The following is a 17,973-nucleotide window of genomic DNA, read 5'->3' on the forward strand; positions in this document are numbered from 1 at the left end:
TGTTATCTTTAGTTATTTGCTTATGGATTCTGAATAATTTACAGAGAAACCTTGCAGGTGATATACAAGGAGTGAAGCTACAGTGTCTGGGCCTAAAATTGATAGAGAAGGCCAAGAAAGTAATAGAAAAGCCAGCATGCAATTTCAACCACTTCAGCTGCTGCTAATTGTGTGTCATCTTCACCCACCACACAAAAAAAAGTAGAGATAAATGTTACAATTTTGTGCACCAAGATCTGATTAAGAGTACTGGTCCTAATAATGAAAACACATTCAGTTTGACAATCTGTTTGAACTTTGAATCCAAGTTTCTTAAGTACACAAGGACTAGGAAAGTTTTTTTTTTTTTTTTTGAAAAGGTAATTGCAATATATTAAAAATCAATTTGGTATACAAAATAAAGAAAAACAGCAAAGCAAAACAAGACTAGAAAATAAAATAGACAAAACCAGCCAAATAATTAACGGCACAAAGGTTGTCTATCTAGGAAATCCATCAAAGAAAACGTGGAGAGAGTAGAGGACTTCAATCCCCATTCATGAAGAGTCTTCAGAAATGAAAACTTGAAGATTGGTGCAGTGGACTCTGTCCTTGAAAATGCAGCAATTCCTTTCACCCCAAATGCACAAAGGCTGGGAAAGCTAAGGTAAATTCACAATTTTCTTTTGTTGCCATGAAAATTTTACATTTATTACTTTATCACTCTTAGATTTAAGATTATTGTGGTAAAGATGTTAAAAGTTATGTTATAGAAAGAACACTTTGAGTTGTTAACAGAAGCCTATTTGTGATCATTTATAATTCATTAACCTCAGTTTCCACTATATATTAAAAAGAAGAAAAACAGTAAATTACAAATCAAACTATCTATATGATTGACAGAACTTGCTGTTATCAATGGTGAAACAAAGGCATTTGTAATTTATCCGACTAATGGCAAATAAATGACTGGAAATTACTTCATTATATCCATGTCAGCAATTAAAAGAGTCACAGCAAAGGACATTTTGTGAATAAGTTGAAGAAAATGAGAAAATTATGAAGAAATGGTATTTGATGCTATAATAATTAAAAATAAATAAAAATAATAGTTGGAGAAAAGAAAAAGTAGGAATTCCATTAAATACGGACATACTATTGGCTTTCTATGGCATCACATAAATTTCAGATGCTACCAGTTGAATGATCCAGCTATCTATTTGTAACGGACACTCTTGGACCTCCAGGGGCCATTCCTTCAGCACATCCTTCCTTTTAGGGAAAATGAAAAATTTGCAGGTCCCAAAATGGGGTGAGGCAATTTGTAGAAGCAGATGGATCAGTTCTGCAGTCATAGTACTGCTTTTGAAGAAAATTGCCAGTCTTCTACAAAAGCAGAACATTAGGGTCATCAGTAACATATAAAAGTACTTTTAACTGCTAAACAGAATTTTAACAACAATAAACAAAGTGTTATACCATGCAATGGCAATTTTGATTAACCATCTCATATGAAAAAATGCAACAGCTTACATACTCGACAAGCATAAAAGATTCAAGAGTTCATCATTTTATATGTAAGTGTGAAACCACAATTCAGTGATTTGACTGCACTCAACATAACTCTATACATTGTAGATATGCATATTGGCTATAGTCACTATGACTACAAATATATATAAACTAAATTTGGTTTTGTAAATCACCATTTATGAAGTAAATTATGTATAATATCCAAAATGGTAGGAGAAAGCAAACCTGAGGCAACAGTTCCCAGATGCAAACTTCTTGCCAGATTCCTGAGTTAGTCTTCGAAATCAGAGCAATCTGGCCACCTTCAAAAGGTAAAAACCATATAGAAAATGTTAGAAGCATAAAAAATAAAATAAAAAAAATTTCAAGTGGATGTCAACAAATGGAACGATTAACCTAATAAATTGTATGAGTAAACTTACCCACTATCCTGGATGTCAACAAATGGAATGTGGTCAATCTTGGACCGTTCATTGTCTTCCAAATTGGGGCAATCATAAATGATCAGCATTTTCAATTGGGTGAGGCATCGCATGGCTTCCTCGGTGGGCAGATGCACCAAGTGATTGCAATCCACAATATACAGCTTTTGAAGAGAGAAAAGGCAACCCAAACACTCTGGCAAAGCTTCTATTTCAAAAAATCGTTGTATCCACAGAATTTTAAGGTTAATGAAGTATTGAATTTGGCCCAGGAGAGAGTGGGCTGACTCACACAATTTGAGCTTTTGGAGAGAGGGGTGGGAGTATTGAATGGAAGTAGAACCAACACACTGGACACCTGGCCAATACCTCAGCTCAGGACATTCCTTTACTACCAACTTCTGAAGGGACACGCAGGTGTGCAGTGAGTCTGGAAAATCTCTCAGTTCATTACAATAACTTATGGTCAACTCCTCAAGGCATGGAAACACCAACACCTCACCTGCATCCTTCCACTCTTCTAAGGAAATCATCTCCACCAATTTGAGTATTCTCAATGCTGGAAATAATGTAGTAGTATTTCTGTAACTCCCATCACTGTAGCTGTAAAACTCGCTTCCTATACTTCTTACCTTCTCCATTCCTATTATTTCAAGAACCCTAAGACAGGGTAAATGTCCCAAGGTGGGAACTTCTTCACATTCCGTACACCCATTCAAATAGATCTCAATCAAATTTTGATATAGCGACAAACCAGCCCACCATGATGGGAATTTCTTTCCTTCATACCTTTCTATTGTTAAGCTTTTCAAATTTGGGTGAGGCTGGAGGCCTTCCAACACCTTTTCATCTTTATCATAGCTGTCCGCTGCTCTTATTGATGATGTCCAGTGTAATCCCAACTTGAACATTTCCTTTTCTTTTAATTTTGCACTTTTGGCTTCTTCCTCATCTTCCACCTTCTCTAGATTACTTATTTTTATTTCTCCCCTGAGATTCTTTAAAGCTCCCAATTCCTTAATCCGATAACCTTCATCTTGACCCACAACAAATATTGGCAATGTTTGAAGGCAAGTCAACCGCCCTAGATTTTTAGGTGCTTTCTTAATTTCATCAACACAAATATGTCTCAAGTTAATCAAATTGCTTAGGTCTTTTGGAAGTTCCATGAGAAACCCTTCGATTCTTAAAGTTTGCAAATTGTAAAGCTTAGTGATTGAATTTGGTAAATGATTAATTCCAGTGATGTGAAGAAGCCTTAGATGTATTAACACATCAATTGATTCTGGCAGCTCTATCTTCTTATATCCATATAACTTTAAAACACGTAAGCTTTTAAATATTACTAATAATCTGTCACCAAAGTCAGCATTCTCTAAATTTAATGTGCATAATTTTGTGAAACAATCACCTTTAAATGAAATTCTTGGTGTTGTTTGGCCATCAAATCCAACAAATAAACTTCGTACGTGGCTGAAAATACCAGAAGTTCTTGATTTTGAAATTAATAGCACAAAATCATGTACGGAATCATGCATTCTATAGCTGATAATATTACCATACTCATCCCTTTTACCATTTTGTAAAAAGGATTTGTCCAATAAAATCTTAAAATACTTGTTACCAATATCCTCCATCAACATACTTTCTTTAGATGGTTCAAGAAACCCTTCAGCCATCCAATGCTGAATTAGCTCATCCTTTCTAATTTCATAATCTTTAGGGAAGATTGCACAATATGCAAAACACCTTTTTAAAGATGATATTGTAAGACCATCAAATCTTGACTTTAATTTTAGAAAGACATCATCATCATCATCCAGTAAATCCCAACTTTTTAGGACACGGTATTCTCTTCCTATAACTTCTGAATCATCAAGGGAGGAGTCTATATTGTCTAGGCTAATCTTGGGGTTTGAATTCTCAATTTTAAGACCCAAGCCATCTACTATATTCAAAATATTTTCCAATGCATGTTTGACGGTCTTAACTTCATCAAAATTGCATAATGAAAAACTAGGTACCTGATTCATCATTTGGTATTTCAGGAAAGTGTCGTAGCTGAACTCATCTAGCACATTATCAACCTCATAAACTACATCTTTAAGCTCTGTTAACCAAATCCTCACAGACTCATCGCTTACTTGTCTTTTTTGAGCATCATATAACATGACATGAATCTTGCATAACGTGTAAAGAAGATTTTTCAGCTCCTTGTTCTTGGAATGCTCAGTTGTAAGTGAAAATACATTGGCAACTAGTCTGTCCACAATATCATCGAGGAAAATTTCAACTATATATTCTTCCTTGCCCTGCAAAAGAGAAATTAGTATGAAAAGGTTTCCAAAGTGTTAAAAAGGTATGGCTTTGTTAGAAATAAACAACTATGTTGGGACTAAACAAACACCTGTGTGACAATTCTATCCATAATATTTGATGATGAAGATGAAGCTGAACTCTCCTTAGCACTGCTTGAGGATGATGCACATTTAAGCTTTTTGTTAGTCTCTTGAGTTGCCCGGGCTTCTTTTTGAACTTCTTGAGACACGGCTACACATGCCACAATGTTATGGCCTGAAACTCCAGCCAAGTGTGCCTTAATCCTTGTTGCACCTCCAGGAAAATCACCATGACAAAAATTACATTTGAAACGACCATCTAGACGTTGCTCAGCATAATCCCAAAATTGATCTCTCTTTCTACCCATATTTCTTTTTTCCTAACAATAAATACATAAAGAATAAAATTTCATAACCGAATTAGAAATTAAAATAATTATATTTATAAAAGATAAAAATAAGTTTATTCTATTTCTTTAAAAATATTAGAGAGAGAGGCTTCATTTAATGATATGATATAGACATGGTAATCGTATTTGCCAACTCAGATCTGTATCAGTATCAGTTCTCAACAACTGTTACTATTGAGCATGTATGGCGTTTTGGTACGAATCTAGTCAATTTTCCCCCTCCCTTATTGTGGAGACAGATGATGGAGGAGGTTCTTCCCTTTAATTGTGTTAATTAAAGCATAAGAGACATGTCAGAGTGCACTTACTCCAGAATAATTAGCTTGCAAGCAAAAACTCTGTGAAAACAAATAGGTAGATACGCAGTCAATGGACGTCAGGAAGAGCGAGAGAGAGCACGAGAGCGAAATCTCTGAAAAGAGCAAAATAGGGAGAGTACGAAAGAGAGAAGCGTGGTCTCGCAATTTATATTTGTTTTAAAGTTTTAAACGGTCCTATCAAAAAAAAAAAAAAAATTTAAACGAATTTAGATCCCGTGCAATACCTAGGGTAGGTATTGCACAGGGTACGATAGGAAAAATTATTAACTCTATCACAGCTTATGTAGTTTTTTTTTATCTCTTAACCAATAAAATATTTTTATTTATGTATATGTAACATTCTCTAATAATTTTTATTTTTTATTCTTTGTACTAATTAAGAAGTTCATTCACATATTTACATAAATAACATTATTATATTGATTGAAAAGACCATATTAACCGTATTACATCTAATAATTTCTTGTGTAACAGGACAAATCCCATCCCACTATTTAATCCAATGGTTAATTATTTTGACCTCTCACCTGTCTAGGTTGGCAATCCATGTGTCACTTCTGTTTTCATTTCAACTTCCCAAAATTTGAATTTCATTGAAACTCTCTTTTTCTCTCTCTCTCTCACTTCAATCGGGTTCAGTCAGACCCATCAACAAAAACAAAGAAAAAACAGTAACTCACCATCTGAGATCCTGACCCCCAAACACTCGCACCCTTTTTAAACCCAGATCAGAGAGAGTAAGGCTAGGGTTTGTAGAGAATCGGGTGTAGAGAGACGTCAATGCTTTTCAAACACTGAATGTTCAATAAATTGAAAAGCTTTCACGGAAAAATTTTGACAGCATATATTTCCATTAGGAGGTAATTACATAATATTGACTTTCAAGACTTCTTGCAGATGTGTTGTTAAAAAGGCATGCTTTTATTGTGTTGAATGATTCATATCGAGTGTCACTCCTTAGATATAGAAGAAACTAAATGGGTAGCACAGATGAGCAAATTCTTAATTATACAAAATTTACTTTTTCAGATTTTCAATTGTCCTGGCATCCCCAGAAACTACTATAGATGCAGATCATTAGCCATGAAATTTGTTGTTTATAATTTCTTTGATAAAATTGGTTCTCTAATCTTAGTCTTTTTGGATTTAATTTGTAGTCAATTCGGTTACTTGTTTTTTTAATAATTTGTATTACTTCCACAACTGAAAACCATAACAGCTCATTACTGAGCTTTGGGTATGGCTGAATATGCTTTGGGTGTTGATTTTGGGGCTTATTGGGTTTGAAAGATTTGAGGTGAAGAAGGTTGGGATTGAAAGGGTGTGATGGATCATGGAGCACACAAACCTTTTATTCTAGTTACCTTGGTTGTCAATGGCTATCAACAACCTTTATTCTTCTCTAAAATTTAGTTGTGTATAAATATTATATATCTATGTTTGACAGCAATTATATTTTTTTCTGAAATCTGGTTAAAAATGCATGGTACTAATTTTAATGCCACTTTGTCAACATTGGTTACATTGATTATTTTTCTTGTGAGATCTTTTGTTGCTAAATTTGTTCTGTATTTTGTGGGATAAAAGAAAAATAGACTAAACAATGATATTATTTTTGTACCTAGCTATAAATTTTGTAGCTCTCCCATATTTCTTGTTATGGGTACATAACTATAGGTTCTGCTGTTTTATTGGTGTCCAACATAAGCTAATAGTTTGTTAACTTGGGTTCTCTTCTTATTATCTTTGTTATAGTTGATTGGCTTACTCAAAGAACTTGGGCATACTGAGCAAATGATTTACAAATTTTGACAAAAGCAATTTAGCTTTTGAAGTTTTTGTACATTCACATTAAATTTTGAGTTTTATAAGTTTTTCTTGGGGAAACATTGGTATCTTGAACTGGAGCAAAGCATTGAATAAATTTGCCAGTGATATTCAATAGAAAATAAAGCATTGTGAGAACTCACAATAACTTGCAACTTTATTTTAAGGAACCTTGCAGTATCATGGATTTCTCTAGTTGGTTATAATGTCTATACCCAGTGTTAAGTAATATTTTTTCCTTTTTTGTTTCCAGTCCTTATTACTCTAGTTCTTTATCTGGTTGAATTTATTTTTGTTAAAAATATCTTGCTTCTAAAATTTTAAATTGTCGTCTATATAAGTCTGCCTTTTGGGTTAAAAAACTTTTTCCCCCCGTGGTGTCTTTGTTGACAGGTATCATAGAAATTTTTTATTCCTTGCTTAATAACTTTGTTTTGTTTAATCTTGCAGATGTGCCAAGCCAATACCAGATAAGTAGTATCTACTGATTTTGTGGCACTCCACTTTACAATGAAATATTAGAGAGGCTAAAGAGTGCCTTCATGAGTTTTTTGGAACAAGGTTTTTTTGGGATCCAATTGTGCAGTTAACTCTCTTTTTCTGAATTGGTAGTGATGACAAGGGAAGGGCTGCCAAAGTTGCACCGCTTGAGATCATCACAGCATTTGATCTTGAAACATACACTTTTTCCCTACCTGTTTTCTAGAATCTTGAAACATACACCTTCTCCCTACAATTTTTGCTAGAATTATGTATTTTGGTGCTAGAATCTTGAAACATGCACTTGTATCGAAGTCTATATTTCAATAGAACCCTTGTTGTTGTGGTTTTGTAATCAAAGTGTATATTTCAATAGAATTTGTACATTTTTAGATTAAATTTTTTTTTTTTTTTTAAGTCCAGTTTTAAGATTGCAAGATTGCATTTGTCACTAAAATTGGTTTGTTGTCTACCAATTTCGATGAGGGAAAAAAGATACAAATTAAAGATGATAAAGTCTCTTACCATCATTTTTGATGAAATCAAAACTACCATTGTTGGTTTGCTAACATTTCGAAAGATAAACTACAAGCATCATTATAGATATTAAAATATTTAGAAAAGGATAATTACATTTTATTCCATTCTCTTGGTTAGGTTTTTAAATAAATGAATGAGAACACTCATGCAACAAAATTGGACAATACAATAATACAATACATCTTTTGCCTTATTACTTAATTTAAACTAGAAAGGAGGTAGCATATGTTAAATTTGAAACTTCACTAAAATTGAACGTAGCTCCCTTTATAACCTTCAAACAATAAGATCACCACAATGAAGAAAGGTAACGAAAGGTTTTCAAGACTTGCAGAATTCATAATTACAAAGTGAATGAAATCTCTCATTCATTCTACCATGAGCTAACAAATTTAGGAAACAAAAGTTAGGGTATGAAGAGATGCTGCATTCCATTGAGTAAAAGCATGTAAAAGAAATTGGTTATCCATCTCCTAAACAAGTTCTCTTCACGGAGCTTCTAGAATCAAGCATGTACATGTGATGAAGCATAAAAATATTAATAACTTGCATTTAAAAAATGAACAAGATTTGGTACATGACATTGCATTTAAAAATATTAATCACTTGCATATATAATTAATGTTTGGATTAGGCGTTTGGATTTAGACCTAAAATTTCTATTTCTTTTTTTTTTCTTTTTTCTTTTTTTGTGGCTTTCTTTGGGGGCTGGATAACTACCTCCCACACTAAGGTTTATTTATATGAAATGTTTTATTATAAACACAATAAAATGTTACAACATATTTATAGTATTCTTGTTTTTAATTACGATGTGTCTTAGGGTATAGTCATTATTTTATTTTAACATATGATGAGTTGACACCTTAACTGTTGTGCAAATATTGTGACATGTGACCGTAGAACAACTTAGATGTAGAAATGAAGTACTCGTGCCAACTAGTTTTGCTGAGATCATTTTTTTTTTTTTTTTTTTGGGAGTATGTTTTGGTGTTTGGTATGATGGTAAATACAAGTCAATAGAAAATGTATGGAGTTAATGAAAAAACGAGTCCAATAGAGTAGGAGGTTGTTTTTGGAATGTCACTGTGGGAACACAATCTATTTGTCCGCTTTGGGGATTTTCACCTCACCTCAGGCCAAGGGCTTACCTTGTAGCCGATATTGGATTTTGGCTTGACACCCGCACGGCTTTGTCCTCTTAGCGAGTGTGGGCATGCTCATTGTGCAAGAGTCCCACATCGCTTAGAGAAGCGCTCCCCCTATGCCTTATAAGCTTGTGCTCAAGGCAATAGGGTACCACTAGTATATATATATATATATATATATATATTATTATTATTATTATTATTATTATATCTAAAGGCTGAAGCGTAGCATTTATTATTGCTACGCTCCAGTTGAGCCACCTTAGCAGTCATGTTATTATCCTTTTTTGTTTCTAATTTTTCCTATATACTTTCTAAAAGATTTTCTCATTATTAAGTTGACTTAAAAATTACATTATTTAAAAATTAAAATATATTTTAACCATTATATTTATTATAAATTTTTGAAAACTCTTTCTCCCTTTTACCTATTTATCTCCCCACTACTTTCTACCTTAATATCATTCATTCTCTACCCTTTTTTCTTCCTTTATATTGACTTTTCTTATTCTCAACATATTACTATAAATTTGACATTTTCTTTTTCATTCTATGCAGAGTTTTCTCACATAAAAAAGGTTATTTCTCTGTCTCTCTCTCTCTCTCTCTCTCTCTCTCTCTCTCACACACACACACACACACACAATTTGTTTTTCATTTTTTTTTTATTACATCCATACTCAGGTTGATGAATTTTTTTGTTAATTAGATTTCTACTTTGGGTTGATGCAATTTAATTTTGCGTTTTAAGTTGTTGTCTTTTCTATTCTCTTTGATTACTAAATATTATCCTACTGCATTATACATATAATATATAATAATATAATGTTATTATATTACATAGAAATTATAGAATGACTTGGATGATTTGATGTTTATTGTTATATATTTTATTTTTACTCTTTTTTCTTCTTATCTTATTTTATTCAACATTTAAATTCTGTCATATCCTCCATATATACTTATGTAGCATAAATCAAGAAAAAGGCTAGACACACACTTGCCTTCTTTTACCATACATTAGGAAAATCAAAATATTTGTGTGATAAAGGGTCATATAATTTATAATTTAGATAGCACTCTTTGAATGTGTCTAGGCCTATAGATTGAGCAATTTGTAGTCTTATAAGGCTATTGAGAATGGACTTTTTGAATCAAGACTAAAAAAATATGGCCTACTATATATCATTTAGATAAAAACTTTTATCATAGATATATTAATTTTTTTGCCACAAATTTAAATCACGCAAACTTAATAATTTATATTATGTGTTAGAATCATGTCTGCTTCTTCTTCTTCTTCTCAAAAATATTATGCATTATCTTTAAAGGATGCCAACAATATTGATCTTATGGGAAAATTTACATAAAATATTGAGAAAAAAATGTTTTATATTATAGTCTACTAAAAAAGCTTTTTAAAAATTTAAACCTTTCTATTTTTCATATCACTGACATGTTTTACAGTTATCACATGTGATAACTTAAGTTTTAATATTCTTAAGTTGTTTCGACAAAAAAAAAAATTAAAATTAAAAAGAAAAAGTTGTCACAAAACAGGAGTTCATGTAAGGCCACCAAACTTGATAATTTGCAAATGATGGAACCATTTGTAACAATATTTTCATAGTTATATAGTTCTAGCTAAAGGAATCAAGCAAACTTTTAGTTTTCAAAAAAACACATATCTATCAATGGTTAAACGTTCATCTTGAACAGTTTTAACTTTTCATAAAGTTTTATCTCTACATATTCATCTATTTTGATTTCTATTTTAAAAAAAAAATAATTTAGATATTTATAAGTAAACAATGAAATAATGATTCATGAATAAAAAAAATTAAAAAAAAAATCATCTATACATATGTGGTCTACTATAATTTAGATGATTATAACTTAATAATGAAGTTTATAAATAAGGTAATTAAAACAATCATATTTCTACAATTCAAAAAGTTCCCATTTCTTTTTAAAAAGGCCTTATACATTTCTTTGGACTTTTTTTTATAACTTTGACATACCACTAACCTAACCACTTCATACAATAAAAAAAAAAAAAAATTTAATGCTCATTATTACTTCCGTTAAGATATTATGGATATCTTAATTGATTGAGACCAAACTAGAGAAATGTCTTTCATGTTTCCTTGAAAATTCAAAAGGAGGAAAAAAAACCTTTGATATACCACTAACGTAACTATATTTATAACTATTTAAGTCATCCATGATATCTATTTCTTATTGATAACCATAAAAACTACAACTAGTGAGGGAACATACAAAGCAATCAAGAATAAATTATAGAAGAAAAGATGAAATGAAATCAAACGTCAATAGTAACCATTATTTGGAAAATAAATGTGGCCAAAAGGAATAAGAAATAAAATAGAAATGACTATACAGAGGACATTGAAATCTTTATAGTGCAATAAAATCAACCATTACATTCACTTAATTAAATCAATAATCAACAATTAAATATAATAATACAAAATTTAAACTTAAAACTAATTAAACTCTAACTAGGGAAATTATATTTCCTATCATAACTAAAAATTAGATGTTCTTCAGTAATTTAGAAATTATATTAGAAATAAAGTTGAAAAATTTTATGATCTCATTTTTTGACATTTCATTTAACCTTATATATATATATAGACACACACACACCATGACTTAAAAAAAATCTAACGAACAATTCTACCTCTTATTTAATGTCTATGTTATGCAAATCATCAACCAATAAATATATGATAATGGTAAGAAATGTTATAAACAAGATTATAAAAAATATGATAAAACTATTTTTTTTATAATTCTTTACAAAGTCTAGGGACTAAAATAGTATTTTACTTAAAAATTATCATGCGCAACGCATTTGTTTGCAACTAGTTAACCATAATAATTAGTTGCTGTGATTTCATTTGTCATATTTGATTTTGATGTTCTTTCCCTTATTGAATTATTCTCTGTTTTGTTTTCCTTTGCCAGCTTGGCACTGTGTGGTCTATCTAAAACAAGTCATCATCGAACTGAATTATGATTATATTTTAATTTTTTGTTACAACAAACATTATTTTAGTTGCGATGATGAATTTTTTTTTGAAACTTGAACTTTTGAGTTTCTTTTTCTTTTTCATTAAAACACTATTCATTTTCATTAGAAATAATTATATAAATTTCTAGATTTTTATAATTACCCTATATTAAATCTTGGATTTTTAATTGTTGCAAATACAACCCCACAATTTAATTCATTTTGCATTTTCTTTCATATTATTCATTTTGCTCGTATTACCATTGTAAGGACTCAATTTATAACGATCCCAAACTGGTATTGGGTTCGTATGTTAAAGGCCCAAACAATAAAATTTGTAGAGAGTGGGCTGAAAGGTTAAGCCTTGGTCACCGGACGGTGGTAAGTCATGGTTTTCATGGTAATTGCACAAGGGTGAACCCAGCGTATCTAATAAGACTTGCTTTCAACACGACTTGAGGGGCTTCGGTCCTTAGACCTCGTCCAAGGAGCTTCATGTTCTTATTATTCTCCATTTTTAGGGTTCAATGGTCCAGGAGACAATATGTCCCCCACTTCTTCTTGGCCGTTTCCCCCTTCTTTTATACTAACTTTTCCCCTCTCTTATGCGTCCACATGTAGGTTTTGCTTTTTAGGGCTAATACTTGTCTTTTCAGCCCATACCTAAAGTGGTTAGAGGTGGTTGTAAAAACTAAAGAGCATGGACCTATCAGGCGCAGAGTACTTAATTGCAGTATTGGCAGCCTTTCACTTGGACCGCTCCCACACTGTACTCGCCCTTTCTTCTGGGAGCGCTTTGGAATGCCGAGGACAAAACCGTCCTCGACTATATCCCTAGGCCATTTGGACTTTCATTGTATGTCCTTGGCAATGCCTCTCCTCGGCTCGAGCCTTGGGCCCTAATGTAAAGTGGGTCGGGGTCATAAATTCTCTAGCCCCACAATAGCCCCTTAAAATCCTGCTGTCCGACCCCTTGGTTGGAGATGAGGGTTTTGGTGATGTCGGGCCTATATCACGGCTTGCCCAGTCTTGTCCTTCATCAATGTCGGTGTCTCTTCATTTGCCTGGGAAATGCTCCTGATTATGAGACATTCCTTTAGTTTTACTCACGCCGTGTTCTTACCGTTTCGATACACGAGGCGCATCTTTAATGAGTTCCCTTTATGAGGTGATGCAAATCCAACGGTTGAAGATGGCGTTAGGAGTTAGGTGGGACTTATCTCGTTTGTAGTTTTTCTTAGAGATTTGTATAGAGTAAATGCCACCAGGCTTGCCCCCCATATAAGAAGTGCAGTGGGAGGTCATTTTCTTTATTTGCAGACCCTTTAAGCCTTTCAAATCCCTAACCTTCCAGTTGTGCCCATAGTTCCCATTACTAGTGTGACTGAGCCTTTGAGGGTAACATGATCAGGGCCAGGATGGGGGTGAAGAGACCACACCCTCTCCAAAAGCATTAGGTCTTCCCGAGACTCAAGACATATCTTCCTCTTGATAAGGCTTCCTTTAGCTAAAATCCGAAGCAGGTGGAAGTCGCATCAGATTTTTGGTGCGACAGCACAGAGGTTTCTCACCGTTAGTACCATCCACTCTCTCTCGAGCACTGCTAATGTGACATTTGCTTGATGGGAGTCAGAGCTGGCACGGGGATTAAACATCCCCGCTTCTTCCTCTCTTCCTTCACTGGTGCCACCTTTTGCCTCTGCTTCTTCTTCTCTTCCATCACTGGGGCCATCCTGGTTCTTCTACTTCTTCTTCTACTTCTTCTTCTCTTCCATCAATGGGGCCATCCTAACATACTTAGTCGCTACTTAGAGCAGAAATATGAAGGATTTATCGTTCCCTTATATCTTTTTCTTTTTGCTTCTGTAGTTAGCTTCTGGTATAGGCTTGCTTGAGCCCTTTATTGTACACTGTACTATTTTTTTGTCTTAATAAAAGATGACTTTATCCCATTTTACGTGTTTTGTTTTTTTTTTTTTTTTGCAATAATTAATTTGTGAGTGGATGTGCTGGTATCTTTTTCTTTTGAACAATATTTAGGGGCGGAACCCCTGTTAACAAAGAGCTATCACTTTGAATTTATTAAAACTAACGGGCACAATAATGCCGACCTGAAGTAGGTTAACCATATAAGACTAATCAGGATAACAGCCGAATGCTCTATATTACATATGGGGTAATCATCCGAGGATGGGTAACCTAAAATGAAATATTCGAGAAGGTCGCCGAGCACTAGGGTGCTTCGCCACCTTCCTGACAACATTCATAGCCTTAAACTTTTTTGGCATCTGGTCCGAGGACCGAGGTATGAGTACACCGGGTCTAAATACTCGGTTACATTAGTTTTCTTGGAACTGGGGATCCGAGGATAGTGCAGGATTTTCATTCTGTCTAGTGACTAGTTTCCCCATAGGTTTGAGTCTGAGGACCATGTAAGACCTTGGTTCTGTCCAAAACTTTATTTTCTTTTAAGTAGTTGGTTTCCCCATAGATTTGAGTCCGAGGACCATGCAAGACCTTGGTTCTATCCAAAACTTTATTTTCTTTTAAGTAGTTAGTTTCCCCATAGGTTTGAGTCCAAGGACCATGCAAGACCTTAGTTTTGTCCAAATAATTATTTTCTTTTAAGTAGTTGGTTTCCCCATAGGTTTGAGTCCGAGGACCATGCAAGACCTTGGTTCTATTCAAAACTTTATTTTCTTTTAAGTTTCGAGGATTAGCCCCTCGATCAAGGTGTGGGGCGTTGACTTGGTGCTGGAAGCCCCTAGAACTGCCTGTGCCCTTGGCACTTCGAAGGGTAGCCCCTAGCGGAACTTCATGTTAGGACAACAACGGCGTGCTGCTGGAAATGATGGAGGGGCTTTCGCAGACCCTTGTTTGACAAGATATTGATCCTACCACCACCTGTGCCAACGCATAAACCTTCCCACAGACGGTGCCAATTGTAAGGACTCAATTTGTAACGATCCCAAACTAGTATTGGGTTCGTATGTTAAAGGCCCAAACAATAAAATTTGTAGAGAGTGGGCTGAAAGGCCAGGTCTTGGTCACCGGACGGTGGTTAATCATGGTTTTCATGGTAATTGCACAAGGGTGAACCCAGCGTATCTAATAAAACTTACTTTCGACACGACCTGAGGGGCTCCGGTCCTTGGACCTCGTCCGAGGAGTTTCATGTTCTTATTATTCTCTTTTTTTAGGGTTTAATGGTCCGGAAGACGATATGTCCCCCACTTCTTCTTGGCCGCTTCCCCCTTCTTTTATACTAGCTTTTCTCCTCTCTTATGCGTCCACGTGTAGGTTTTGCTTTTTAGGGCTGATACTTGTCTTTTCAACCCATACCCAAAGTGGTTGGGGGTGGTTGTAAAAGCTGAAGAGATGGACCTGTTAGGCGCAGAGTACTTAATTACAGTATTGACAGCCTTTCACTTGGACCGCTCCCACACTGTACTCACCCTTTCTTCTGGGAGCGCTTTGGGATGCCGAGGATAAAATTGTCCTCGGCTATATCTCTAGGCCATTTGGACTTTCATTGTATGTCCTCGACAATGCCTCTCCTCGGCTCGGGCCTTGGACCCTAATGTAAAGTGGGCCGGAGTCATAAATTCTCTGGCCCCACAACCATTATGGTGAAAGCTCATTGATTTTTGACCATGTGAATATTAAGGAAAAAATTGGAAATCGTTAGATATTTGATATATCAATGGGCAGTGAAGGGGCTAATTCTAAATCCCCACAGCCAAATTCATGTGACCCAAAAGTGAAATTAGATACTTGATAAAGTCAAGAATTCAACAATTAAGTTCCAAACCAAAAGTAAAACTAAATTCCTAATAACATCAAGTGTTCTTTAATCAATCAAGTGGCATGCCAAGAGAGGAATTAAATTCTTAACAGAATCAAGTGTTCATTAATTAATCAACTAACAAGCCAAGTGAGGAATTTAAATATTGACAAAGTTAAATAATTAATTATTGATTAATAAATTATTCTTGATAAAGTTGATCTCCTCCACAAAGTTAAATAATTAATTATTGATTAATAAATTATTCTTGATAAAGTTGATCTCCTCCACCACATTCTCGCATTTAATGCTTTGATATTTTCCAATATGCACATTACCGGTAACAAAAGAAAAAGAAAAAAGCAACAACTATCTCCTCCGCTGCCACCAAGAATGGAGCCACTAATGAGCCTTGGAGGCAATGCCCCCAATTTATTATTTATTTAGTATATATGTAGTATTTTTTTTGTTTAGCTGAGAAAAAAAAGGGTAGGGAAGCGGTGTCTTTCACTCGGGCATGATCATAATGACATCCTACCCGCTGGGCATGGGCCTGTGAGAACATAGGATTTGGATGAGTCTCAACCTTCCAAACCTTTAAGAGTGAGCCTATGACCATTAGACCATTGATTCTTTTAACAATATCATTAATTCTTTTAGGAGGAATACTATAGGCACAAAATTTTCTACAAAATTTTTATAAACTATTAAGGGGCAAAATCTTATTGGTTCATATATGGGTCTATCATTTATATCACTTTTTTATTTGAATAAGTCTATTACCACAATAATTTCACAACATTGGCTGTAACTCGCCTATGTGGTGAGTTGTAAGTGGTAGAAAAAATGGTAGGTCCATGTGAGTTCACAATTCCATCACTCACAAGTTACCACATAAACAAGTTGAGGAAATGGTTGTTGTACCAAAATTATTTTTTTTACTCATCAATAATCACTCACTACATCGGCAATTTGTAAAAAAAATTGTAACTTTAGCATTTTCCTCCTTTTAAAAGCCATAAAATTTTTTATAGATATAAAATTTAAAACAAAATATATAAGTCCCAAAAAATTATCCCAACAGCATAAATTGCCAATAGCAAATCTAAAAAAAATTAAGTCTAATAAATCAAGGGTAAGGATTTGTTGCAAACTAAGTTGCAGCAATTCTTGCAAAAATGCACACGTGTCCAGATTCAATTAAGCCTAAAAAATTATATTTTTCCTTATCAAGATTGATTTTTCTACCTAATGGGGTCTATTTGAGGATGAGGTATTTGGTATCAAATGATACCATATTAGCAATATCAAAATCCAATAATTATGAGACATGTTAACAAAAAATAACTTACCCACTAACAATTGAAAGACATGTGTTAGTGGACATTTATTTTTGTATACATGTCTCTCATTTTATTGGATTTTGATACACATGACGTAGTATCATTTGATACAAAATATTTTTTCCTATTTGAGGCATTGACACATGTGCGTTTTGCAGGAATTGCTGCAATTTAGTTTGCAACAAATCCTTATTCATAAATCAATTTCACCCAAAACAATCAACTTAGCCCTTTAAAAAAGATTTAAACAAAATAATTTTTTCATTTTTCTAGCAGCAGGTGCACACATCAAAGACAAAATTAAAAAAGAAAACCCTTTAGCGGCTAAGTAATTGTAGCACAAGAGGTCAGAGCTATCACACACAGCTAGTAGCAAAGACTATAAGGCTTGGCTTTGTCCCTACCTCCCACACGACTTAACCAAAAAACTTATGTTTATAAGTTTGAGTCCAATTATGTTGTATTACCCACTAATTATTATAATTGTTATTCAATGTAAAACTTATTCACATGTTTATACCCAACATGTGGGACTACACATGTAATAACTAGATACTCGAAGAGTTATGAATACTTTTATTTTCATGCAAATATATATTTGAAACTTAGTTGATAATATCACTTCTATGTACAAAGAAAATGCGTGATTTGAGAAATGAGGCCACCAATTTTGAGTTTTAAGTGATGAAAACTGATATGAGGTGAGGTGAGGTGTGAGAAATTTGCAGCGTAAATTGGAGACAATTCTGTTTGGGGGGTGGTTGATTAGAATTACCAATAAAATTTCTTTTTTTTGACCCAAAAAAAAAAA

At 33.7% G+C, this 17,973-nt stretch overlaps 1 protein-coding gene across 1 annotated transcript; it reads right to left on the reverse strand.

The window, feature by feature from the left end:
* Nucleotides 1-954: 954 nt before the first annotated feature.
* On the reverse strand, nucleotides 955-5,097 carry LOC115963179 (putative disease resistance RPP13-like protein 1). The gene is made up of 5 exons (XM_031082092.1): nucleotides 4,992-5,097; nucleotides 4,342-4,653; nucleotides 1,935-4,246; nucleotides 1,738-1,814; nucleotides 955-1,365 (listed from the first exon to the last, which is right to left on the reverse strand). The coding sequence occupies exons 2-4, from the start codon at nucleotides 4,639-4,641 to the stop codon at nucleotides 1,784-1,786; spliced, it is 2,643 nt and encodes an 880-aa protein (XP_030937952.1). The 5' UTR covers nucleotides 4,642-4,653; nucleotides 4,992-5,097; the 3' UTR covers nucleotides 955-1,365; nucleotides 1,738-1,783.
* Between the last annotated feature and the right edge of the window lie 12,876 nt (nucleotides 5,098-17,973).

Source organism: Quercus lobata, chromosome 10 (assembly GCF_001633185.2).
Source record: "Quercus lobata isolate SW786 chromosome 10, ValleyOak3.0 Primary Assembly, whole genome shotgun sequence".
NCBI classification, from domain to species: domain Eukaryota; kingdom Viridiplantae; phylum Streptophyta; class Magnoliopsida; order Fagales; family Fagaceae; genus Quercus; species Quercus lobata.

Coding starts and splice junctions, on each gene's coding strand:
- LOC115963179 (XM_031082092.1), bottom strand. CDS start 4,641: ATGGGTAGAAAGAGAGATCAATTTTGGGATTATGCTGAGCAACGTCTA. Junction 4,247..4,341: donor TGGATAGAATTGTCACACAG/GTGTTTGTTTAG, acceptor TCTCTTTTGCAG/GGCAAGGAAGAATATATAGT. Junction 1,815..1,934: donor GTTGACATCCAGGATAGTGG/GTAAGTTTACTC, acceptor TACCTTTTGAAG/GTGGCCAGATTGCTCTGATT.